The 27,053-nt window shown below is 43.8% G+C and overlaps 2 protein-coding genes across 9 annotated transcripts in view; one reads left to right on the top strand and one right to left on the bottom strand.

Moving 5' to 3' along the window:
- MMD (monocyte to macrophage differentiation associated) overlaps window positions 1–20,538 on the top strand; it is a 74,443-nt gene extending 53,905 nt beyond the window's left edge. For 2 of the 7 annotated variants that reach the window (XM_082371926.1, XM_082371930.1), the window contains one exon: window positions 18,778–20,538. In XM_082371926.1, coding sequence (XP_082228052.1) covers window positions 18,778–19,002 — 225 coding nt within the window. In that variant the 3' untranslated portion in view covers window positions 19,003–20,538. Of the gene's footprint in view, window positions 1–15,282; window positions 17,588–18,777 lie in introns of all 7 variants that reach the window. The other 5 variants (XR_014238424.1, XR_014238422.1, XR_014238423.1 and 2 more) reach the window with 5 other exon arrangements.
- Window positions 20,539–20,654: 116 nt separating this feature from the next.
- The window catches only part of HLF (HLF transcription factor, PAR bZIP family member), a 55,211-nt gene continuing 48,812 nt past the window's right edge, over window positions 20,655–27,053 (bottom strand). Inside the window, exon 4 of one of the 2 annotated variants that reach the window (XM_082371919.1) lies at window positions 20,655–24,964. In XM_082371919.1, coding sequence (XP_082228045.1) covers window positions 24,746–24,964 — 219 coding nt within the window. In that variant the 3' untranslated portion in view covers window positions 20,655–24,745. The remainder of the gene's footprint in view (window positions 24,965–27,053) is intronic. The other variant, XM_082371920.1, reaches the window with a different exon arrangement.

Here is a 27,053-nt window from a genome sequence, read left to right as displayed (position 1 = left end):
GAGTCAGAGCACAGACCAGTGTTCTGGTGCTTCACCAGGTACCCCTCCAGGGGGACTTTTAATCCATTAAAATCTTTTGGAATCCTTACCTGTTTCCAAACTGTGCCTCTAGCATTCCAAAATCTACTAGTAAGACAACGTTTTCTCAAAAGGAAAGTTGGTTAATTTTACATGATTTATTCACAGCAAAATTTTCTAACTCTCATGTTTCACTGTTTCTTTACTGTTCACACATCATTTCTTTCTGAAGAACGTTATACTTAGTGAAATATCAAGGAGCCATCACTGTCCCTTTCTGAAAGTTGAGGCAACGTTGGTCTGCCCTCAAGTTCCTAGCCCCTTTTTCATCTCTTCACATATTTCCCAAAGGACAGTAGCAACTGGGTGAGAATTCATCTGCATCCTCAGCAGTCTTATTCCTGACGAAGAGAGGGCCGGGAGGAGCATGGTCGGGGAAAAGCTGGCTTAGCCACAGAGGCTGGTTCCAGTGTAGGCAGCCTGGGCAGCTAATCCACAGTTCCAGGTGTGGTGTCCCGGGAAGTCAACAAGATCAGAGTTCCAAACTGCACTCAGAGAGCTGTGGTGGGGCTCAGAGCTGGCTTTTTTTTTTTTTCTTTCTGTAATCATGAGAGCACCTAGTCAATGATTAGTGGACAGAGGGAGGAGAATCCTGCATTCCCCACTCCCTACGAGGGGGGCTGCTGAGAGTAGCATGGCATAATAAGGCCCAGCTAAGCTGACTGCAGTTTGGGGTGGAGCTTCTGACGTAGCCCGCAGGGCAGGAGTCCTGTGCTATGAGTCGGGCAACTGTGGGCACAGCCCTATTGATCCCACTGCTGACGTGGCTCCTGCTCGTCCCACGAATGGCTCAAGGTGGAGGGCGGAGCACCTGTGATTCCAGCTGAGCGGGACTGGAGAAGGCAGGGGCCCCTAAGGAGCACTGCTGTTGAGAGTTTACCTGGTCCAGTGGGAATGGAGGTTGAGAGAGGCTACTCACACTATGGTCAAATATCTTGGCAAGTTACTGAATATCTTTGAGTTTTAAATTTCTCATTTGTAAAATAAAAATAATCATCTCTCCCTTGCAGGAATGGTATGAAAGAAAAATACGTGCATTAAGCACTCAGAACACAAGGGGCCCAATAAGTTGTACTTTGGGGAATTCCATTTTGTATGGGGGTTTCTTTCTGGGAGCAATTTCCCTCCTCTACTGCAAGATGGCGCCTGTGAGCAGCGCTGCCCTTTCCAAAGGCTTTCATTTCCACCCCTTGGGTGCGAGGTAGTTGTCTTCCTCTGTCAGTGCTCAGGCTGGTATTTAAAATCCAGCATTGCACACAGACTTTGTGTTTTTGATCCATCTGCTCTATGAAGAACTGTGAAACTCAGAAATACCTACTTCCAGCCAGACACCCATTTCTCCACTAGGATTTGTCAGTTGTTAAGCCTTTGTGATATAACCAGGCAGTTGGGCATTCCAAAGAAGTCAAACACTTAATTAGGACTCTGGCTTTTTATATGTTTACCTCTGTTATAAGTTAAAGAACCTGGAAAGAGTGCAGAGTTTCAAAGTTCAGGCATGTGGATCTGAATCTGAGTGCTGAGCAACCTCAGACAAACATTTGATCTCTCTGAGCCTCAATTTCTTCATCTCAAAGATGTTTGTAATCATTGTGGCTATTTCATAGGATTGTTGTAAGGATAAATGAGATAATATACTTAGGATAATAAGCATAAAACCTGGTACATAGTAAGCACGCCTGTGAGTATAAGCAATTATGACTGTCAAGGGCTTGAGCTTTGAAGTCTGTCAGATGCCGATTTGATGCCTTGCTCTTTGACTTAAGATCTTGCATGATCTTGAATAAGTTATGTAAACTCTCTGAGCTCTACTTGCCTTGTAAGTCGAAAGATTGTCATGAAAATTACAGAAATGTGTATACAGTACCTTTCACTTTTTATTTGTATCATGAACCATTTTAGATAGGATTTGAATTTACCCACTCAAAAACAGAAATTAGCCCAATGACCTTTTTTTAGAATAGGTCTTAAAATCAAGGATAGAAAAAACAAGAGACAAGGTTAGGATCTTAGCTCCCATCGTAAGCGTCTGTGTAATTGCTAGTGACGGGGCACAAATTTGGCTTTGAGCTTCTTAGCACCCAAGGCAGTAAGAAAGGAAATATGGTTAGTTATGATTCAGAGTGCTGAGATAAATGCAGAGGAGTTCTGAAGAAGCCCAGCTATTCCTAGATCTGAGACTTAGGAGACTGTATGTAGCACATGGTGGATACACAATAGACACATAAATGTTAGCCGTCCTCATCTTCAGCACAGAGGGAAGAGTGGGTCTAAGAATAAAAGCAACATGGAAGGGATAACATTTGAGCTGAACAAGACTGAACAGAATTTGCCAGGGGCCTGGACGGCCGGAGAAGGGAGGGAGCCTGCCCACAGGCGGAGAGAACAACCACCTTGGGATCATCCCCACCCATCAGGGGCAGGGGCCGGGGATGCAACTGCCATCAGGCTGAAAGGCACAGGGACTTGTAGTCTGAAGAGGCTGGAAGCAGCCTTGTCCACACAGCTGCTTTGGTTTAGAGTCTCCCTCCTGGACATCTGGTGTTTAATGACAATCCTCAGAGGGAAGCTGGTTGTCTTTTTTTGAGTGTTTTGTTTTGTTCTGTTTTCCTGAGAACCCAGCCTTATGGCTCTTGAAGGAAGAAAATGGTCAGGATGGTTACAGAGAATGTTCTCTTTTTTTCTCCAGGTCTTCTCAGCCATTACAACCAGTGCTGGGGGATTCTGTGACGTAACATTGAGAAGGCGTTTTTAGGCTGTGAAGACCCAGAGAACTGTTAGGGAATCGTATACTAATTCCTCCTCTTCTTTCATTTCTTCCAACACATTCCCTCTCTCTCTCTCTCTCTCTCTCTCTCTCTCTACGTGGGAGGGGGTGAGATAAACCTGCTTCAGCCACAAAGACAGGACAGGCCCAGGTCCCTGCATTGCCCTGCGACTTTGTCCTAAATAAATCTCTATGTAAAGATGGAGCTTTGCTGCTTCGAGGTGTTTGTGCCAGGAGGTTGAAAATGAGCTCATTAGTGGTTACAATTAGGTTTGGATTCCTGAACACACACTTGGTATTGTTGCCTCACTCTCAGAGACAATTGAGTAGTCATTCATTTTCAGGACTTGAATACCCTATGGGCTCTTCCCAGCCTGCCCAGGATAGGCGTAGGTGATCATGCAGCCCCAGGCAGTAGCTTACTATCTCTGCAATCAGCTGTGTTCTAAGAACTCTCCCGGGGGGCCAGTTCTTGGAATGGTTCTGATTGTTATCTTTGTACCCTCCGGAAGAGGGGAGATGTGGAAGAGTCCACATGCTCTGTCCAGGCACAGGAGGGGAGAGTCAAGACATCTGGACTTCCGGGTATGACTGTCATAGACAAGTTTGGTGGCTTTGGATAAGACACTTCTGTTTTCTGCTCCTCCATTTTTCCCATCTGTTAAAAAAATTGCATATTAGAAGAATTTTTATATGTGGAATTTTGCGGAAAGTGTCCATGGATATCATCGTTTTCTCAAAAGGATCTGTGACCAACAATGGCTTAGAATCCCAGGACTTATTGATTTACAAATTCTTATCATCCAACTTGGAGCAATTCTTTGGCTCTGTGCTTTTAGGAATGTCATACATCTAACTGTTCAGCAGTCTTTGCTAACTGCCTACCAATTTCTTTGATATGGTCCAAGGATGCAAAAGTCAATAAGACACTTTCAGAGAGACTACTCTCCTATGGAGGAGATGGACTCACGAACAAAGAGGCCATGGGCTCCCACTGACCGTCCCCCCAGCACCCTCCACACGGGTCTCTCTCCTTGTGCTGCCAGCAGGCTTGCTGCTCTTACGTGGGAATGGGCTGTAACCCCTACTGTGTATTCCTCAGATCTGCACCTTCTGGATGAGAAACCCCATACTTTGCAGGAGCCCTGGGATCCCACCAGCCCCTCTTTTCCTGCCCTTCCTGGGGCCTCCTGGACCCTTTCAGGCCCAGCACTGCGGGGGAGTGAACTGTGGAGACACTGATGAATGCGTATCACACCAGCACGCTAATTTTGCTCAGGTGTGGACCTTAGCAGTCCCCAGGGACCTCCTGGCTCTGCAAGAAACACTGTTAAATGGGAAATCTACTTAAAAGAAAAGAAAAGCAGGAATATTTCTCTCCACACACCGTGGGCCGGAAGGGCAGGTGCTGCAGCAGGCCAGGCTCTGTTCCCAGTTCCCTTACTGCCTGGACCCAAGCTTTTCCTTTGAGTCGCTGTCCCATAGTCCTGCTACCATCACCTCTGCCCTCAACTATTCTACTTAACTTCCACATACGTCTCATTATAATTCATCCTCCATATGGCAGCCAGAGGGATCTTTTAAAAATGTAAATCAGAACACGCTACTCCCCTACTAGAACTTTCCAAATATTTTCACTGCACTTAGAATAAAATGCAAACTCCTCACCAAGTCCTGTAACACCTCCCATGATCTGGCATCTGCCTACCTGTTTAGCTCTATCCTGGACCCCCTCCTCCTCACTCTCCAAGCTCACTGACCTTCTGTTTCCACATTGCGGTAATGTCCTTTCTGCCTCAGGGCCTCTGCACTTGCTGTTTTTGTTGACTGAACTGCTCTTCACCAGTTGCATGGCTTCTCCCTCTTATGATTCAGATCCCAGCTTAACAGGTACTTTTTTGTTAGAGTTCTTCCTTGAGGATCTCGTATAAATTTCCCCACCCTACTCCATCACAGCCTTTTCACTCTGCTTTCTTTTACTCTCATATTTGTTGTAATCTGGAATTATCTACTTTATTTGTTTATTGTCTGCCTCCCCTGACGCGCTAATGAGCCTGGTCTGTCCCTTTCACTGTCGTATCCCCAGCATCTAGAATAGGGTATGGACCATAATAGATAATCAAATATTTGTTGAATGATTGAATGAGTAATGATGGGAAAGGCATTTAATATATTGGAGCCCCCATTCCTTAGCTACATATCTGATATTTTATTATCCTCAGAAAACTCCCTGAGGTGGATATTACCATCATAGCCACTTTACAGTTGAGGAAATGGAAAATCAGATGAGTTTAACAACTTGCCTAAAATCATAATTGTGGCCTGGAAGTTTATCCCCTTTGAGATACCAATAGACCTTTTGGGGAGAGAAATTCTCTCTATTCTTCCAAATTTTAAATCCCACCGTCACGTTATCCATCCATTGGAGAATGGAATAATGCATTGCCTGTCTGGTCTACTCAAAAGCAAGGTCTGTGACCAGGACTCAGCCCCAGGGAGTGATGGACTCTATTCCCACACACACTTCTTCTGCATCTGATTCATTCTGAGCACATCTACTACATTCAATCATTTATTTATTGATACATCGATTCATCACATACGTACTCTTAGCAGGTACTATGATAGGCACCTGGCAGCTCCAGGGAGGAAAGGAACCCTTGATTCATACTAAGGGTTTGTCCCTGGTCTCCCCTAGAAATGGATGGTCCCTGATAGGTTGTGTTGGTCAAATTCTAATTCTTTTGACTAAATAAGACAATGCATATAAAATGCTTATTAGCTGGGATTCTGGCATGGAGTAGGCACTCAAGGAATATTGATGATGATGATGATGATGATGATGATGATGATGATGATGATGATGATATTAGAACCTGGACTTCTTTTCTCAGACAGGATGATTACAAGGGGAGAAAAGATTAAAAATGCCCTTGGCATTTTTTCCCTTCCAGAGGCATCCCATTAAAAACTCCAGCTCACATGACTTCCATTGCCTTTTCCTAAACCCACAGCAAGCAACTGCAAGTAATAAGCATAATTTAAATGCTGTGTCTTTCCTAATTAAGATCCATCCAGAAGGGGGATGCCAGAGTTATTTTAGTCCATAAGGCAGAGGAAGTTCCATTATATTAATCCAGGCTTTTCAACAGAGCCGAAGGGGAGATGTGTTCGGGTGTGTGTGTGTGTGTGTGTGTGCACGCGCACTCATAGTGTGAGTTTGGAGTGCTATCAAGAATGCATAGTTGGCCCTGAACAGGTTGTAGGATATGAATTTTCAAAGGGAGCTGTTGATGGAGCCACTGGGGATTATTTCCTGAGCGCCTCAGGCTGGTGAGTAACTCTGGGGGCTGCCTTGGCCCTTTTAGGTGGCTCTGAAGGAACCCACTGGAATGGCTTTTCCATGAGGAGATGCTGTCCCAGCTCCCTCCGCGGAGGCTCCAAATGCTTGGCGGCTCTCCTTGGAAACGACGGTTGCCAGAGCAGCTGTGTCAGCCCAGCTTCCCCAGAAAAGAAGGGAAAGCAAGCAGAGCCCCCTCTGCTAACCCAGGGGGCTCTTTCCAGGGGACAACTCCCAAGAGCAGACCATACAGGAAACCAAATCCAGATAGAGAGGAGATGACAATGGAAAAACAAGGAGGAAAAGAAAAGAAAGGAAAACTCAGAAGGGCAAGGAGGTCTAAAAGGTTTAAGAGACATTCTCTCTGATGACGGGTTTTGCTTTGCAAGGGCAGGAGTTGGTCTCTGTGTAGAACAGTAAGCTGAAGGGTGAAGACAGTTTGGGGCATGCTTTTCATGTTCAGAGAGTTCTTCTTTCCCACCACTGGGCCCTGAGCCCTCACTGTAATATTTTTGAAATACATCTAAATGTATTTTCTCTTATTGACAAATCCGTTTCTTTCCCAGGATCCCTTCAGCCATATGGCCACTGGGAGGGAGAGGAAAGCTATGGAGTAGCAAAGAAGGAAGACAGGATATTAAGGGAATTCCACACCCAGCAGTAAAGGGGAGGAAATGCATTTGCAGGTCTGAGAAGGGGGCTTAGAAGAGAGAGAAGTCAGGGCAAGAAGTATGAGGCGTGGGTGTTTCTGCTCCTCCACTCCAGGTCAAACTCAGGTTGTTGGGGGTAGGAGGGGAGGAAAGATATTTATCAGGGGTTAGAAACACCCAGATAGGGAAATAGGATGACTTACCCACCCCCGACGCCAGGAAATGCAAATGTCTTAGCCCAGGGCAGCAGGCACCAGGGCTGAGGAAGGTTTCCAGGAGATCCAACTTGCAGAGACTTGCAGACTCCAGCTTGGTGCGGGGTACACATCTGAGAGTTCCTGAACCCACAGGGGGATGCAGAGGCTGAAATAAATGAAGCACCAGAATAGATCTGGGTGGTAGATAAGATGGCTGCAGGGAGTGGCAACTCATCTCTGGAGGCCAAGTCGGGGACCCCACACAAAGCTCCGAAGGACCAGGCAGGATCTCTTTCCCAGGTATATACCCAGGAACTAGACCAGAATGGCCCACGGGTCAGCACATACCCAATAGCAGCACATGGAACTGTGATTACCCCCTGCTACTGTAGGACTTTTAAGTTCCATCTCCACCCAGACACCTCCACCTCCACCCTGGAGAAAGAGAGGAAGGTGGAGAGATATCTTGAGAGAAACTGCCCTGGACATTTGTACTTTGAATTGATTGAATTCTTAACCCAAAGAATTCAAGTTGAATGAAAGAGTCTGTTTTAAATTGGAAAAGAGGAAATTACTTTTAATTGGCCAATTAAATTTTCTGGGGACTCAAATAAATTGATGAAATCAATTATAGATACTTTTTAGAGCTACAATTTTCTTTTTTTTTGCACAACTGAATTGCAGTGTAAAAATTTTTACCTCTCTATAATGATGTGCTTACACATTCACAAACAGATTTAGAGCCTATGAATCATCTTCACATACATTATTATCATTTTTGAACTTGACATCAAATCAAAGTAGATGTTTTATTCCAACTTTATAGATGCAGAAAACAGAGGCTCAGTGATGGTCAGAGCCTTGTTCAAGTTCAACAATCTAGGAGAGGGCCTCTTCCATGTCCATTTCAATACCAACTGCTGAATCTCCGCCTAATGTAGTGGTTCTCGACTGGGGCCGTTTCTGGAGACAATTTTGGTTGTCACACTGAGGGGAGGGATGCTATTGGCACCCAATGGGTAGTGGCCGGGGATGCTGGTGAACAACCTGTGGTGCAAAGAACAGCCCCAGCAAAGAATGATCTGGCCCCAAATGTCTAGTGCCAAGGTGAAGAAACCCTCTGATACATACATTATAGGGGATTGATTCCAAGGGGGAAATTGTCTCTCTCCTTTCACACTTGTGAAAATGAGCTAGGACCCAGAGCCAAGGTGATTACTATTTAATAAGGAAGACACAACTGATAAAACTTACCTTACCAGAGACATAGCCTCATTGGAGCTTCGTTTCTGAAATGCTGTGGGGGATGGATAAGTCAAAGGCTTTATTGGATCAGGGGGAAATTTTCTGTGTCCTTTCACACTTGTGAAAATGAGCTAGGACCCAGAGCCAAGGTGATTACTATTTAATAAGGAAGACACAACTGATAAAACTTAACTTACCAGAGACATAGCCTCATTGGAGCTTCGTTTCTGAAATGCTGTGGGGGATGGATAAGTCAAAGGCTTTACTGGATCAAGAGGAAATTGTGTGCACCCTGGGCAAGCTGGCACCCAGGGTGTATTTGGAACAGATCATTTTTAACTTCCTTTCCTCTGTACAACACGATTATATTCAGTAACAATCAAATTAAAACAAATAATAACAGCCAGAAGACAATTTTTTTAATTGAACATCATATACATAATTGTCAGTAATAAAAAGATAAATATAGTAAAAAAGGAAAAGAGTACTATATTAATATTTTTAAATTATATGAATGTATTTTATTTTATTTTTTTATAAATTTATTTATTTATTTATTTATTTTTAGCTGCTTTGAGTCTTCGTTGCTGCACACGGGCTTTCTCTAGTTGCAGCGAGCGGGGTTACTCTTTGTTGCTGTGCATGGGCTTCTCATTGTGGTGGCTTCTCTTGTTGTGGAGCATGGGCTCTAGGAGCGTGAGCTTCAGTAGTTGTGGCATGCGGACTCAGTAGTTGTGGCGCACGGGCTTAGTGGCTTCGCAGCATGTGGGATCTTCCTGGACCAGGGCTCGAACCCGTGTCCCCTGCATTGGCAGGCGGATTCTTAACCACTGCACCAACAGGGAAGCCCTGAATGTATTTTCTTTCAAAGGAAAAAAAGTATACCTATATATTGGTCTTCTGCAATAATGTATAATATTATAGCTTCTATGTTCATGCCTTGACTTCTATAAATTTGTCAATGATTTCATTAAAATTAGTCTTCTCTGTCAAAATTAGCCTTCTTTGCATATTCATGTTCAGTAGACAATGCAGCCAGCTTTGTCAAGCTATCTTCACTCATTGTAGATCAACGAATTTTTTTATTAGTCAGTCTTAATTTTGAAATTTTCTTTCACACAAAGCAACAGTTTTACAAATAAGAATTTTAATACCTACCTAAGGGTGAGTTTGGCTGAGATATATAAAATATCCCATTTCTCAATAAATTCCAGAAATTGCAATACTCCTCGTGTCTTTGTTTCTCTTCAGGATGTATTCTAGCAGCTTTCCAAAGTCTCCACAGTTGAGAATTTCTACTAAAATACCTTCCACAGAAAATCCATCTAATTTCATTGCATTTGATAAAAACTTTGAAAAATTTTTCTTCTGCAGAAACAGAAAATGACTGAATAACAGAGAACATTGATATTATCATTAAAAAAAATCACGTCAAACAATGAACCCTTTACTGCCTACACCCAGGGCTGACCTATCCTACCCCCCAGCCCGCCCAGCCCTCGGTAGACACTTCCTGGAGGAAGTAAGTTCCATTTTTACTTTGTTAGGGGAGGATCTGTGTGGTCAGGCAGCCTTCATGGAACCAGTGTTCCACCATGAGGTCCTTCTTTTTTCACTTTGTTTTCACTCTTGGCATACAAGATATGCAAATACAGAAACACATTAAAGAATAAAAAGGAAACATTGTGTTAGTTAGGGTTATGTTCGGTTTTCCATTCATAATATACAATCTCTGCCCACAAAGATGTTGATGTCTTTGTGGAGGGGCTACTTTATAGACAAATGTGTCATTGTAGGATGTTAGCCGTCACAAGAGAGGGACAGGTGGAGAGCTTGGGTTGGAAATGGGGTGAGGTTCAGAGGAGGGAGTAACTGCATCCAACCAGGAGACTAGAGGAGATTTCACAGGAAAAGTGACATTTCAGTTTATCCTGAAGAATGAGTAGGATTTGGATACTTAAAGACTATGCTAAGGCCTAGAAGCCAGGGCCTCTATTTCTCCATCATCTCTGCCCCTTGGGTCTACATGGAGAATAACACAAGAGGAGACAGGTGCTCTATTGAACAGAGCCCGGCCTGGGAGGTAGGGGATCACTGTCATTGCACTTAGCTGTGTGTGATACTCAGCAAGTCATTTTCCTTCTCTAGGCTACAAAATGATAGGGTTTACCCGCTGAAATATCTCAAAGGCATCCTCTGACTCAAACATTATTGCATGATCCTAAATGGGCCTTGGGGTGGATTTCTGAGAATGGGCACTGGGCTTCCTGTTCACATAGTCACTTTAGCGAATGGGTATTGCTTCAGGGAGTCAGCTGTGGTGTTTACAAGGTCATAGAGAGGGGGCCAGGAAGTCTGGGCTTTTCCTATTCCATCCACCTGCCCAGGGGCCTTGAATCTCTGTCCCCACTTCCCTGTAGTCATCCCCACCTCTCATTCACATCCACCCACTCACATCTCCCCTCCACCTCCACATAAAGGGAGGGAAGTAAGAAGGGAGAGAGAGAGGGAGTGGGGGAAGGGAGAGAAGGAATGAGGGAGGGGGAGGGGAGAGACTGCAGGAGACAGAGGGAGGGGAGAATAACCATCTCAGTGCACAAATAGCTCAAATCCATGCTTCCCACTGAGAACTGTGAGACCAAGGGAAGTCTCATCTCCTTTCCGCTCACCCACCTCCGTCTCCTTTTTAAATTTTTTCCTCTACTTTTGAGATTCATCTTCATTCAAAAGAAAGAAAGGCCCTTTGGTCTTTTAAGGGTACCTTTTCACGAGGCTTTTGTGGGTGTCCACATCCCTCTGTAGTTCTGGGGAGGCAGCAGAGGGAGGGGGCACCTGAAAGAAGGGGTTCTTCAAGGTTCCAGGGCAGGAGGGGGATCCCTGGGCTGTCACAGAAGCCTTGTCAAAGGGCTCATGTTCTGGCCTTCAAAGCTATGCACAAAAAAGTTAGGAAGAGGAGAATAAGGGTATAGGTGGGGAAGATTCATTTTTAGGAAAGGCAGTCCTATCGCGGATGAAATCACCCGAGCCCCGGCTTCTCGCTCTCAAAGCCTAATCTGATCTCAGAGGTTGTGGGTGACGAAGCACCAGGTGCAAGCTGGGGAGCCAGCACCCTGTCAGAGGCATTTATTTTTTTTAATATATTCAAAATTCATTAATTATAGCTGAGGAAGTCGGGGTATGTTTTCAGATTATTGAGGAGGCATATGATGGGCTGGGGTCAGTACAGTCCCTTAGGAAATGTAGGGATGTCAAAGCCACTCTGCAGCTCAGGTTGCCCCCTCCTCTTTGAACTTGGGCCAGCCCTCAGTTTCCTTGTTTATTCTACCTGGAGCACCTCACAGGGTTGCTGAAAGGGCCCGAATGAGAAACAGATGAGGGACCATTCTGAGGTGCAATGGTGTTCAGGCATGTCGGGAGCCTCGGCACAGGGAAGAGAATCATTTCCTTCTCTGAGTGAGTCTTCCTCATGTGAGAGCTTCAGGAAGAGACCTGCCCTTCTCTCTCCTTCCTTTCAGCCCCTTCTCAAGTCACAGGAGGCTGCCAGGGGAAAGGACAGAATTGGAGAAGAAACCTGGCTTGTAACTGGACCTTGTGTCATGCTGGAAGCCACCTACTCCCCAGGAAAATTGCACAATTTTCCTGTGGGTCCACACTGAAGGGCATACATCTCTGAATCTTTACATCCTGGGACTCATTTTCAAGGGTGGCTTCAGAATTTCTAGGTAGAAGTGGCTTAGGGGCTGCAATCTGTTTGAGGAGTGGGGTGCAGCCATGTTAGTAAAGCAAGCATTATGGTTTTACATGCTAATTTGGGGAAGATTTCAGAAATTAGTGCTGATCATGGGGTAGAATATTCCATGACGCTCTGCTACCAGTTTATCTTGGAGTGAAAAATTAAAGATGTGATGATGGTTCTGATGCCGAAAACTTGGCCTCTGTGCACGGGAGCTGAATGGGATCTCTGAGACAGAGTTTTAGGTGAAGTAGAAAAGAATACCTTTATTGCTTTGCCAGGCAAAGGGGGACACAGCAGACATGTGCACCTCAAAAACTGTGTATCGAAACCCGGCGGGATTTGGTGAGGAGTTTTATAGCAGTGGTTCAAGGGCAGGGTTGCTGATAAGGATTAGGGTGTGTGCAGGGCCTGCACTCCTTTAATCTGGTCTCAGGTGGTCTCTTAATCTTGATGAGTTTCTCTGGTTCCTTTAATTTGGAATGAAGAATGATAACATCTTCTATTTGTTGGGGGTTTTAGTTCTGTAAAGAGCTCAAAGATATTGTTATGTGTATGCCTTGAGGCAGAACCAGGACCCTACCCCCAAGCCCCACTATTGTTTCTTGACTGCTCCCTCCCTTTCCTGATTAGCAACTGCTGCAATCTGCCCTTTGGAACTCAGGGAAGGTCTTGGAGGCTGGAGTCTCCTTATTTGTAAAGGGTGTCTTTACAAATAAGAAATGGGGGACATAGAAAGACTTCCATGGCCAGGAGCCCCACAGGGTCCTTCTTGGTTTCATTTCTTAGGAGGCAAGGTTGATATTTCAGCATGAGCATTAGACCAGGAGTTTGCAAACCTATGATGGAATCCAGTCTCCACTAGTAAATGTTTGATTTCTAATCTTAAAATAAGGGTAGTAGATGAGAGATTCTCCAAGACTCCTTTTTTAATCCATTCACTCTCCTATAATATGTTAGAATAGGAATCTTACAAGTAAATCTAGCCTAAGGGACAAAAGTGCTAAAAGGTCTCATTGCGTTTTGTCAGGTCCTGTGTTACTCATTTGAATTTCAAAGGCCAGAATGAGGACTCCAACTCTGGGCCCCTCCTACCTGGAGCTTCTTATTTACTTCCTGCAAGGTCAAGGAGAGGAGAAGTTGGGTAGTGTGAGAGAAGGAACTAATACTTGTTGAATGTCTAATATTTCAAGTTGCCAGGTGCTTTATATATGTTGCTTAATGCAAACAATATTAAGATGGCATTAAATGACTCTGAGACTCAGAAAAATTAAGTACAGTGTTACTAGCTAAAAAGAGCTTCTCCATAGTGAATGCTCAATGAATATTTGTTTATTAAATAAATGGATGTCAGAAGCAGGGTTTAAACCCAAGTGTAAACTCCAAAGCATTAGAGTATTAATTCACAAGCTGCAATTGGAATCACCTGGGGAATTTTTTAAACTACTGATGCCTGGGTTCCACCTACCCCAGCAGATTCTGATAACAACCAGTTTGAATGTGACCTGGGAATCAGGATATTTTTTAAAGTTCCCCAAGTGATTCAAATGAGGAGCAAGGTTTAAGAGCCACTGTCTTAGATCAAACTCTCAGCTGATTAGAGGGAGTGGCTTCTCTGGAGTTAGGTGTCCCTCCTAGTTCAGGCAGCCATGGATGGAGCTGGGGCTCACAAGGTATAAACACACCAGCCCCACTTGGGACCGTATAGGGCAGGTGGGCAAGGATAAGCACATCTGGAGCAGTAGAGGGCTTGGGAGTCCAAAAAGCTTGGTGCAAATCCTGGCATTACTTTTCCTATTTGTAAGCTCTGCTCCAGAAATTCTGATTTCAGAACTCTTTGAGCCTTGGTTTCTTTAAGTCAAAGGTGAAGGGTCTCAAATTAGGATGTTTGATTTGCCACCAAATGAATACACATTCACAGAGATAGAATGGAAACTTTTTTGGTAACTTTCTTTGGACACTTCTTCATCTTTTGAAATATACCTTAACATCCATAAAATAGAAATAGCCTCAAGCCTCCCTTACTTTCTGAGGCTTGCCAGAGAAAAGTTGCCAATCTTGGATCCATATCCCTCTCAGGGTGTTTTGAGAGTCAGTGCAGTGCTCTTCAGCCAAGGGTGTACAAGGGAGACTCAACTAGGAGAGTTTTCTAGGGAAAACAGGCTGGTCTTCCACACCAGAGGCTGCGTGTCTCAGGGTGGTGCAGGCAAGGGTGTCTTTACAAGCTCCCCAGATGATCCTTCTGTGCATCCCTGACTGTGATCCATTGATCAACTGAGGTCATTTAAATGAAACCTTAGAGCTATCCTTGACTCTTCTACCAAATCCTGTGGACTCAACCTCCCAATCTATCCATCCATCTCATCCCTAGAGCCTTATTCAGAGACTAATGTAAGATCCTCCCTCACCCTCCAACTCTTCCTAATTCCCTGCAATCCATCTTCCACATAGCTGCCAGTATAATCTTTCTAATAAGGAATCTGCTAATGTCATTCCCCTGATCAGGATAAATTCCAAAGGCCTTGGAGTGATGTGCAAGGACATTCATGGTCTGGTAACACCTCGTTTTCCACCATGCTGCCCCTAAGACCCTATGATCCAACAATGCTGTCAGCCCAGTGAGGGTTCTGGTTTCTCTCACCTCTGTGCTGCTACCTGGAATATCCCTGCCCATCTTTTCCTCACAAACTCTTGCTTTTCCTCACTCAGCTCAACCATCACCCTCCCTTGTAGAACCCTCCAAGACCCATCCTGCTCCCCATCAGAGAGTGAGGGAGGCTTGGGGCCACTCCTATTTTATGGCTTTTAAGGTATATTCCAAAAGATGAAGAAGTGCCCAGAGAAAGTTACAAAAAAAATTGCCATTCTATCTCTGTGAATGTATATTCATTTGATGACAACTCAAACATCCTAATTAAACATCCTAAACCCTTCAAAAATGTAAGACTTGGCCAAATGACCTCCCTGCTCCCTACCCCCCCATCCATCCCACTCCAACACACTGCTTTGATCTAGCACAATCTTCAAATTGGAGGAGCCATGCAAGTAGTGGGATATGTGTGCATAGGCGAATTTTAAGGGAATTTCTAGATCCTCAACTTCTATATGTACTTTTTCTTAAACTGATCTGCCCAAGAAAGTGCTGTTGATGAGGCCTCATGCTGCTTCTCCTTTCCTTTCCTCCCCTTTCAAAATCATACTCCTCTCTATCTACCAAAAATAAGTATGCTTCCTGCCCAGTCTATGTCTTACTTGGGGGGCTCTGGTTCCAGGTGTAAAAATGCCTGGGGCACCAAGGGATGAAGAGGAAGTTGGCTGTCTTCAAAGTCTTTTGTTGTCAAGGCACCACAATCACCCACATCCATCTTCCCAAGATTTGCAATTCCACTGAAGTTTTGCTTTTTAAGGTCAGTAGTAAATTTATCAAAAAATTTAACATATGTATGGATGGATCTAGAGATTATCATACTAAGTGAAGTAAGTCAGAAAGAGAAAGACAAATACCATATGATATCACTTATATGTGGAATCTAAAATATGACACAAATGAATTTATAAGACTCACAGACATAGAGAACAGACTTGTGGTTGCCACGGGGGAGAGGGGTGGGGGAGGGATGGATTGGTAATTTGGGATTAGCAGATGCAAGCTATTATATATAGAATGGATAACCAACTAGGTCCTACTATATAACACAGGAAACTATATTCAATATCCTATGATAAACCATAATGAAAAAGAATATGAAAAAGAATGTATATATATGTATAACTGAATCACTTTGCTGTACAGCAGAAATTAACACATTGTAAATCAAGTATACTTCAAAAAAATAAATTAAAAAAAATTTAACATATATATGTGGTTTTGATCAATTGCATAGTAGTAGTCAAGGTAACTAAATCACACCTAAAGAAACATTTTTAAAACTTTTTGAGCCTTATGTTCAGAGAGAATAAAAATAATAATCTCAGTCTATAGATATGGTTTCACGGCTGAGCAATATGGAGGGTCAATACAAGACTTTTAAGCCCCAAAATATATTACATTAGAAACAAATTCAATGAGGGACAATACCATGAAAATAACGATTTTGAGGGAAAAAGAAGTGATGTACAAATTCCAACTGCATTTCTTTTTTACTCTTTTTTTAAAAATTTTTTAATTTAATTTTATTTTTGGCTGCATTGGGTCTTTGCTGCTGTGAGTGGGTTTTCTATAGTTGCAGCGAGCAGGGGCTACTCTTCGTTGTAGTGCGCGGGTCTCTCATTGTGGTGGCTTCTCTTGTTGCAGGGCAGGGGCTCTAGGCGCACAGGCTTCAGTAGTTGTGGCTCGCGGACTCAATAGTTGTGGCTCGTGGGCTCTAGAGTGCAGGCTCAGTAGTTGTGGCACACGGGCTTAGTTGCTCACGGCATGTGGGATCTTCTGTGACCAGGGCTTGAACCCATGTCCCCTGCATTGGCAGGCAGATTCTTAACCACTGTGCCACCAGGGAAGCCCTGCATTTTTCAAATGGATGTTGGCAGGTATCCGATCACTTGGGGTTTTTTACCTCACTGGCTACATTAAGAAGAGCAATGTCGTGCTTTATTAAAATGCTGATATTTAGAGCAGCTATTGCTCTGTTTGTACCTATTTATACTTGTGGTGAAAATTTTTAGATGTTAGCTTTATAATGTACAATGTGGGTTCATGGTTAGCAAAGAATTTTAGGGAGTTATGTGAGTTAAAATATGGGAAGAAGCCACCGCAATGAGAAGCCCGCTCACCACAACTAGAGAAAGCCCGCGCACAGCAACGAAGATCCAACGCAGCCAAAAATAAATAAATAAAATTTATTTTTTTTAAAATGGGAAAATCAGTGCTCTAAGAAACATTAGGCCTCATTTCTAGGTAAGTATCTGAATATCTGGGGTGAGGGATGGAGGAGGGACCAAGTGGCCAGGGAGAGAGTCTAGGCTAGGGGAGGGATGGATGTAGAGGCTGGTCCCCTGAGGACATCTGGACAGCTCTGGACGCTGTTCAAATGCAGGAAAAACTGAGGCAAGAGGCAGGCAGTGATATTCTGAAGGTCCAGCCCAACAGGCTGGGCCAAACCAGGGTGGGAGGTCTGTCCTGGAGGTAGGTAAACCACAAAGTCCTGTATGTGAGAGGTGACGAGTCTGGGTTTTAACCAGGAAACATCCTCCACTCCCCAGCCTGGGGAGGAGGCTGGCAAAGATGTGAGGACTTCAAATAAGGACACTGGACTGCAGAAAAAGGTTCTCAAATCAGGGTAGGCTGACCACTGCAACAGTCAACCTCAGGATCTCAAAGGCTAAGTACAGGAAGGTTTTTTTCTCCCTCATGTAACAGTTCAGTGACTCAAGAGGCCTAGGTCCTTTCCTCCTTAAGTCTCCTTCTTCTCAGGGCATCTGCTGGAGCCAGAAGAAGGAGAAGAGGAAGAAGGGTAGATGGAGATGTTTGTGGGCGAGTCATGAAGTGACACCCAGGATCACTCCTGCTCATGTTCCATTGGCCAGAATTCAGTTGTCTGGCCACACGAAATGCAAGGAAGGCTGGAAAAGGTGGTCTAGGTGAATGTCTAGAAGGGAAAGCAATGGGTTTAGTAAGCTGCTGACATAGTTCTCAGCCTTGTCATAGACCACGGGGGTCTGGGCCTGGCTCTACATGTGATTAGCAGGAGCTAAAAAAAGATGACAGATGATAGAGAGAGAGATAGATGATAGATGATAGATAAATAGATAGATAGATAGATAGATAGATAGATAGATAGATAGATAGATAGATAGATGATAGATAGATGATAGATACATAGATAGATGATAGATAGATAGAGGTATAGATAAAGGCAGAAGCTAACAAAAGACCCTTGGGAACCACCCACGACTTCTCATCTCTGTGTGAGCGGGAGCCTTCCGTCACACTGCAAGGGTCAGACTTTCAGTACCATTCAGTACATTCGTTAAGTAAAGGTCTCCAAGATCCCAACAATATCAGAGGCAACAGAGTTGGCTTAAAATTGGTGATGCTTCATGAATTTTATGTTTATAAAATCAATCTCAGAAACACAACTTCGCTCATAAATTGACCACACTCTCTCTGCTGTTTACTCATCCATAAAACAGGGATGTCACCAAAACGTAGAAGAGGCTCTTGAATCTAGTATTTGCAGAATAAAAATGCACCCCCTAAAATACACAATATATAGTCTGACTCTATTGTAACACATCACCAGTGAAATCAAATCAAGCTACATTTATTAATAATTACTATTATTATTATTACAAAAAGCAAATATTTGTTGAATTCCTGTTATACTCTGCACATTGATCCAAGTGTTTTAAATGCATGTTCTCACTTAATCCTAGTAACAACCCTATAAGGAGGGTTGTAGTTTGTCCATTTTGCAGGTAAAACTCAGGGCAATTTGGTGAATTTTCTATGGTCACACAGTAAATAATAGAGATGGGATTCAAGTCCAGGTTTGCCTGCTCCGGGCTCACCCTCCTAATTACAGTGATTGCCTTTTGCCTTTGCTGAGCCCGTAGTTTAAGCCATGGAGTACAGTAGCATAGAACACAAACTCTGGAATCAGGCTTCCTGCCTGGGCTTAAATTCTGCTTACTTCATTTCTATGAGCCTGTTTCTTTATCTGTAAAACAGGAAAAATATTAGTAGCAATTTCATAGCATGAGAATGAAGTGAGATGTGGCAGGTACAGGGTTTAGGACTTGGTAACTGTCAGCTTTTCCTATCGTGCCAGGCTTTGCAGGATGAAGAGAAGTCAGAGAGGGGCCTTTGGACGCAAGTCTTCACTGACTCAAAACCCAGAGAGGCAGAGGACACTCACCACCTTCTTTACTTGGGCCTTTCTCCTCCAATAGGGTCCCTTACATTTGTTACCAAGAAGCCATCTCCCGACCACAAAGGTAAGACTTCCACAATTCCCACCCAGATCCTCGCTAAAGATGCCCAAGGAGACTTCTAAGCCAGTGATTTTCAAAGAGGGAATGGAATTCCTGTGCTTTGAAGAGAAGGGCTTGGCAGTTGAAGGTTTGTTATGTTTAAATGGGAATGGAAAAGCCATCCCAAGGGCAGCATGTGACGGGCCCTGGGGACTGAGGGCTTGTGAGTGACTGGGCATCTACACAGCTGGCCTTCACACCAGTTCCTGCCATCCTAAAGTCAAAAGTCTCTCCAGGCGTGGAGAAGCAGTCACTTCCTCTAAGGGATTTGAAGACGCAAAAATAAAAAATCAGTTACTCAAAGAGAATCTTGCTAAGGTCATTGTACCTATTCCTCTGAGAAAGCAGAAAGTTGTTTAATGGTGAAATAGAGCTGACCCCTGACTTGTAGCTGCTTAAATTGGAAGGTGCCACCTGGATGGACATCCCCCAACCTGTGGTCAAAGCTCTGATCTACTAGGGATGTCAGAGTATGAACCACACCCATGCTGGGGCCTCACCCGTTCCCTCGCCACCAGCCACCTACCCCTTCTTCTGCACAGAATTGTCTTCTGACTTCTTTGGAGGAACAAATGGTCTGAAATATTGAACTGGAAAAAGTGCAACAGGCACACATTCTACTCCCCAGGCCCCTGTGGCAGTTATTTATTGAGGGCCGATGATGTACCAGAGACTATGCATTTATGTCATTAGTTCTCCCCACAACCCTCAGGGGTGGGGAGCCGACCTTCTCACAGATGGGAGATTTAGGTTTAAAAGTGCTTAGTAGCAGTTCAAGGTCACACACTCGTTAAGTGACAGATTTGAACCACTGAGCTCCTCACCAGAGCTCCCTTCTCTCCTGCCACAGATGCTGAGCTCCTTGGCCTGGACCGTGGAACATGAGCGCCAGTGTTTTGAGCTCCCCAGGTGATTCTAATGGGCTGCCTGGGCTGGGAACCACCACTCTACATCAGCCTTCCTGTTAATCAGGGGTTTTTATTCCATCTTGCATCACAGATTCCTTTGGGGGGTAGGGAAGCTATGGATCTCCTCTACAGAAAAATAAATGCTTATACACAAAAAGTTGCATACAGTTTCAGGTAATTATGGAAGTTCTGAAGCTTCTACATGGATCCTCCAAGGTCATGAACTCAAATTAAGGTCAAGTCTGTAAATCCTTGGCTCCAATTACTTGGCTACACATTGGAGTTAGCTGTGAGCCTTTAAGAAATTCAGATTTCCAGGCCCCATCCCAGATGTACTGATTCAGAATCACTGGATCTGCAGTCTTGTAATATGGTCCCAGGTGATTCTTATACATCCAACCAGAAAACAGTCTTTGAACTGGTTTGTGGGAACCACCACTCTAAATGATGCCCATTTGATGGATCAGAACACATTTCTGTCACTCCTACCAGCTACTTAAGCTCCCGAACCTTCTCTGTTTCTTCTGTAAATGGAGATAACAATTGTCCCTACCTCATAGGGTTGACATGGGATTAAATAAAATATTCCATGCAAGTGTTTAGCACAGTGTCTGGCATGTAAGCACTCAATAAATGTTGATTTTTCACTAATTATATAGTATTATTACTTTATCATCTATGTAATTAATCTGTCAATGGCTTCTTGATGATAGAATTGGGAACAGAATCTAATTTCCAGCAGACTGTCAACAAAAATAAAGGAAAGACAGGAAACAATCCAAAGTTTATTAAACATTAAGAATAACAAGACAGATAAAGGTTTGGACTTAACAGGAATAAACACCACCAATACCATGGTGTACAATTACACTGACCTCAAGTGAACTTGTACCTGTTTAACAGATGCAATCTTTGTGGTGTTGCCAAAAGGATAACGGTGATTATTGTTATGTTCGGTAAGGTGCTCCAAAATGAAAGATTTTATGCCTTAACTATTCACACACACACAAACACACACACACACACACACACACACACACAGATTCCTCTACATACACTTGGCCCTCTGCAAAATGTACTGACTTTAGTTGCCAAATCCAATGCATCAAAATTGAAGACATGGCTTTGCTCATTTAAAAATGACATTGTTAATTGTAGAGAAAGCCTAGAGGAGATCTTGGCCTTCCCAGTGGGGTCTTAGAAGCCCTCAGCAGGAAGCTGGCAGACTGAGAGCAGGTGTCTACCACCTTCTGGGATTGGTCTGATTAACGCTGATAAAGTTTGAGTTTTCCTAAAAGGAACATTAGGGGAAAAGTAGATAAACTCCTTGCGTTTTACAGAATGACCTTTGTTTTACTTTGGGGTGGGGGTGGGAGGTGGGAAGGACTCTACTTAAAATTCTTCTTGACTCTTCTGAAAACAGACTCAAGACCTTTCAAATGTACATTTAGAATTATTGTGAGTTCCCTCACAAAACTGGTGAGTTGGAAGGAACCTCCGGGCTTTCTCATACAGCTTCCTCCCCACCCAATGCCAGAATTCCATCTGCAGGCTCCTCAAACAAATGGTCCTTCTGCTTCAAAGGATGGTTTCACAGCGGTCTGTTGTATTTGAAGATGAAAGGCCTGTCACTATCCTGCTCGCTGTGGGTTTTGAATGGTCAAAAGTGGCCACTTTCTCAAGGGGAGGAAGTGATCACTTACCTCCCTCCCATTCCCTACCTATGTTCTCAAGGCGGCACAAGCAGAAGGATAGGCTGACCAATTTTTGCCTTTCTTTGCAAGTCTAGTCAAAAGAAATGATGATGTGACCTTGTCAGGAAGTCCTAGGCTGCTCATTCCAAATCATGTCTAAATGATGTTGGCATAATATGATTTGGATTCATTTTTAATGGCCAAGTAATTAATCTCTGAAAGATGCTTATGATGAAAAGGTGAAAAATGACAACAGGACTCTTTTAATAGCTTCAGTCTGCAGAACTCATTTGACCCTGGATGATTCAAGTCATTCCAAATTGGGCCGGGCTTCCCATACCATTTAGCAGAACTGCTTTATTTACTAGTTTACTGCCCTGGACAGAACGCAGTGAGTCCAGGGGTTGAGTGCTCATGTGTGTGGTGACAATGACCTACATATAAGGCACCTGTACAGACTCCAAAGCTTTTAAATTTTTAAGACGAGGTAGGTTTCTGAAACCTCCCCTGGCACGCCAAAGAATGTTTTATTATGATCTTCTTATTTCTTCTGCAGAAAACATTTATGATGCTCATTTGATACAAACAACCTAATTTCAGAAAGACCAGTACTCAAATACAGTTTTTTCAGCTACCATTTTAAACGTCAATGAATTTAGATGGTCTTCAGTACAATCCTTCAACACTTCTCCACTTAAAGATGTCATTTGTTTCTGTTTTAGTGACGATTTAACAATTCTGCTGCAATTAGTCTCTTTACCTATAAAAAGGCCAACTCCATGTCCACTTGTTTCTCTGAATAACACTTATTCAGTTCTGCTTAAGTTTGCCAAAGGTCTCGTTTATTTTATTGGTTATTTACCTGAACAATGTATTTCAATTCCAATACTCTCCCATCTCCCACCATAATCTGTAGCTTGGGACAAAATGGATACCTAGCAGGAATATTTTACTATTCAGATTTCCCAAGACTATGACACTATGAGAGAAGCATTGCTGATGGATTGACAAGGAGACCACCAGGTCACTAAAGAATTACATACTCTGGACACAGGAAACTAGAAAATCCCACTGATGAAAGGGTATTTTAATCTTGCGGAAAATTTTTTTTGCAACAACACCAGAATCTCTTGACACAAGTTAGTGAAACAAAAGAACAATCGTCTTTAAAGTCAAAACATCTATCAAATTATAAACCATACACATAGCACCAATATTAACCTTATACTGCATAAGATGCACGTGCCCACAGAGGAGAACAGAATTGTTTGGGATGCTTGCAGTGATGTTCCATTCCAGGAACTCATAATTTTGAAGTGAACATTTTTGTGGCAGATGCTTTTCCTAAAAAACACTGTATCATCCAATAAATATTTGACTAACATCCATTTTGTGCTTTTGGGTGATGTTAACTGACTTCTTTCTGAGACCTAATAGGAAATAAGAAAGCTCCTTAGATGTTTTAGAGCAGAATTTGTCACAGCAAGCTTCGATACTGTTGTAAAATTTTAATTTAAAGCAGAAAACATGCTGATGTGTCAGTGATAGGCTTAAAATATTAAAGACTTCAGAAACACCCAAGCACTTCTTCTCTGTACAACATTCATGAATATATATCTTTGCTATATAATTTTAAAACATGGAATAGTTTTCCTTTTCTCTTTGCTATATATAATATATGTCTTCCAAAATACATCATCAGTATTTATATCTGAAAAATACTGTACAAAAAGAACTTCCTATAATTACTCTGTATAAACATTAAACAATTTAATAATCTCTCCTTTTGGTCTACAGTAAACATTTAAATTGATTGGATTAACCACAGTTTGTGACAACACCATCCCCTTCTGAGATACACCAGTGTCTTTTACATTCATTTTTCAGAAGTCCACTTTATAAGAGCACATACGTTCAAAAGCAAACAGAGAATAAGAAACATAAGCTCCAAAATCATTAATTTATGAAGCATTCAAAAATGACACCACTAGGAAAAAGGGTTTTACAAAACATCAACTTATTAACTTAACTGACTGATTTTTAAAAACGACAAGGTATAATTCACAAAAACATATATATTACAAAAAATGGGGAAAACTGAATCTTAATTGAATTGTATTGAATATCAAGAGGGATGTGGAAAAAGTTAACTAGAAAATTGGGGGCTAAGGGTATGGGAAAGGGGAGAAAACAAAAGCAAACACATCAATGTCAAAAACTGTTCCAAGATGCATTTTTTGGCTGTATACTGATAAGTTAACCCCTCGTTCTTAGACCTGGCATTTCCCTCTGCTTCTCTGTCCTGGGGATGTTCTGGGCATGCTCAAATGCATTACTGTAATTTTTGTTTTTTAAAAGACAGTGAAATTCTTAGGTAGGGAAAATATCCTACGTCCACTAGTAATACTCAGGCAGCATGCTCTAGCGTACAATAGGATTATTGCTTTAGGTACAGACAGTGCAAAAACACACTCTGTGTTCTATGATAGTACTCTTACTTGCCGGGGTTGGTAGAGTTAAAAGGAAACTTAGTAGACAGCAGTAAGTAAATATGGGATCTAATAAATCTAAACAGCACTTTAAATTTGAAGACGATTATCACCAAAACTGAAGATAGGAGGGAAGCAACCTGTAACTGAATGGAGCTGCAGTGTAGTGCTAAATTATTCTGTGCACCTTATTAGCATGGTAACTTACAGATTAAACAGAAACAAGAGTCTGTGGTCTCGAAAACCGAGATCTACTATTTCACCAGGGCCCTTCTTAGTGAACCCAACCAGAGGGTCCTGGAAGAGTAGGTAAGTGCCAACATGAAGCCACGTGGAAAGGGCAGGAGTGGAGAAGGAAGGGGGTCAGGAAACCCACGAGAGGTCTCCGCAGTCCAGTAAAAACATGGCACCTTTCATTTTGGAACTAAAAGACGATGGAGGGCTACCAAAATGGCAAGTGCAAAGGGACGCGCGCACGCACACACACACACACACACACACACACACACCTGCTGACCACACATGAGCACAAGCACATACACACACCCACGCCAAAATGTGAGTCCGTCCTGTTGATGCATCTGGTAAAGTGCTGATGTCGGAAAGGTCGGTAGGTGCGGTGCGATCAACCAGGAGACCCCTGTCCGGGGCCTGAGGCCGCCCGCGGACGCCGGCCTACAGGGGCCCATGCCGGGCCTCGTACTTGGCCAGGATGTTCTTGCACTTGCCCAGCTCCTTGCGCAGGTCGGCCACCTCCTGGCGCAGCGCCGAGTTCTCCTTCTCCAGGAAGGACGCGCGGATGGCGATCTGGTTCTCCTTGAGGCGCCGCGCATCACGCGAGCGCTTGGCCGCCATGTTGTTCTTCCGGCGCCGCGCCCAGTACTTGTCGTCCTGCTCGGGGCGGGGGAAACACACACCGACGCGGTTAGACCTCGGCCCGCGTCCCGCATCCCCACCGGGCTTCCCGCCCCCGGCTCCGGCTCCGGCTCCGGCTCTGCGAGCCGAGGGCACCCGCCCTTCGCCGGGCCGCCTCTCCCGCCCAGCAGAGCGCACGTCCCCAAGCAAAGCCGGGCCTCCCGCACTCCCTGAAGGACAAGCCTAACTCCTTCCCTCTCTTTGCTGGAAATGTTAAACCCTTTTCTTCCCTGGGAGCGTGCTTTCCTGAATAAATTGATACAGTATTGTTGGAAGGCGACCTGGCAGTATCTGCACCGTGCCTCTGGGCTCGCACCCTAGCGCAGTCCTCACGCACGTGCGCACACACGGGCACAAAATTTTTACTGCAGCATTGTTTGTAATAGAAAAAAATGGGCAAAACCCCCTAATTATCAGGAGCTTTAATAACTACATCATGATAGATTCACACAACTGTTAAAAATAAAGATCCAGCTGAACCAGAAAGATGCTAGCGACATATCACTATGTGGGTAGAAACAGTGGCAATTTGCAGGTCAATAGGTTCCTCATCCCACTTTGGTTAAAAAATTATAATAGTATATATTCATAGAAAGAGGCCCAGAAGATTTATACACAGCTATTCAAAGTGGTGGCTTTGGAAGGGGGATTGAAGGAGGGAGCCAAGGAGAGAGGTAGGATCTTTCACCTTTTATTTTATATCCTTCTGAACTACTAGAATATTCTATAATGGGCATGTATACTTTGGCAATTAAAAACAAATAAAAAAATAAAGTTCCACCTGCCACTGTTCAATATACTCATATTGGTGGCTAACATTTAAATAATTTACTCTAATTTCCTGTTTAACTGTTTTCTAGGCTGTCTTAGCCTGAGTGATGTTTAACTGTGGGCAACATGAAAGCAATCCCTCCTTCCCCCCCACCCCCATCACTGCTCCCTCTGCCAAAAAAGGGAAAACCTTCCTAGGAGGACTAAGAAATGTAAGTCTTCTTCCACTTATGGTGCCACCTGGTGGGTTTTGCAACCCCCTTTTTTCAACAACTTGCAACAGTAACTTCCTCAATCCTAGCAAAGCTAATACCTGCAGTTATGTGCCACCCAGAATAAGTGAGTGAGCCAGTTCTTCCCATCCCCCAGGATTCCAAGAGGCATTTGGCACTGGAGGTCACATGGTTTGAGGCCAAGGCTGCGAGCAAAGTCCAAGGTCAGTGGTCTGTGCCATCCCTGCCATTTACCCTGAGCCAACACTTGCCCAGCACAAAGACAGGAAGTGTGAGACAGAAAGCATGTGCAGACACCTTCTATCTGCCCTTCACAAGCTAGTACTGTTCTCTTATTTATAAACCGCTCCCAGCTTGCTACACATTTCATAATAATGTGTAACAAAGTGAAAAAGGTGATCTTCATAATAGCTAGTACCAGAATTCTTCTTAGAAAGGAGGTTGTCCTTTGGAAAATACCTGGATAATTGAGCTTGGGGCAGGATTTGTTGCTTTCCTTCAGAAAGGGCGCAGAGGAGCTGGAGGAAGGGGAGAGAGACTAGGGCACTGGCCCAGAGAAGCTGGGAGGAGCTAAGAGAGCACAAGACTCCACAGGGGTGAGAGAGCCTAAGGCACATTAACACCAGTGAAACCTCCAGCTCTGATGGAAGTTGTCTGCGTTACATTGTAAGTCCCAATTCCACCCCCTTGGTCAATCAGTGAATCTACCATACTCATCAGTGTTCCCAGGAGTGTAGTTTCCAAGATGATTGGAAAGAGGGGCTGGCTTAGGATGTATCAGAACCTGCACACAGGGGCCGGGGAGTGAAGGGGTACATGAGAACAAGGAGAAGCTGTGTGCGGCGGGCAGAAGGATGGGGAAGAGGTACCACCATAGGCCATGGACTTGGTGGTTTGTGACCAGGTCTTAAGGACCAGGGGAGTCACCAGCTGACCTCAGGGCAACCAATTTCTGAGCTCTTCTCACTTCTAAGGTGCTTTCATTTCCCAGCCTCACCTGTCCACATGTGCAGATGAGCCAGGAAAGGTGTGGAATGGGGACCATCTCAGGTGGGAGGGGAGCT

The sequence above is a fragment of the Balaenoptera borealis genome (genome assembly GCF_965194805.1).
Source record: "Balaenoptera borealis genome assembly, chromosome: 20".
Taxonomy (NCBI): Eukaryota; Metazoa; Chordata; class Mammalia; order Artiodactyla; family Balaenopteridae; genus Balaenoptera; species Balaenoptera borealis.
Note: the sequence above shows the minus strand (reverse complement) of the source record. Positions and strands in the feature narration are given on the sequence as shown.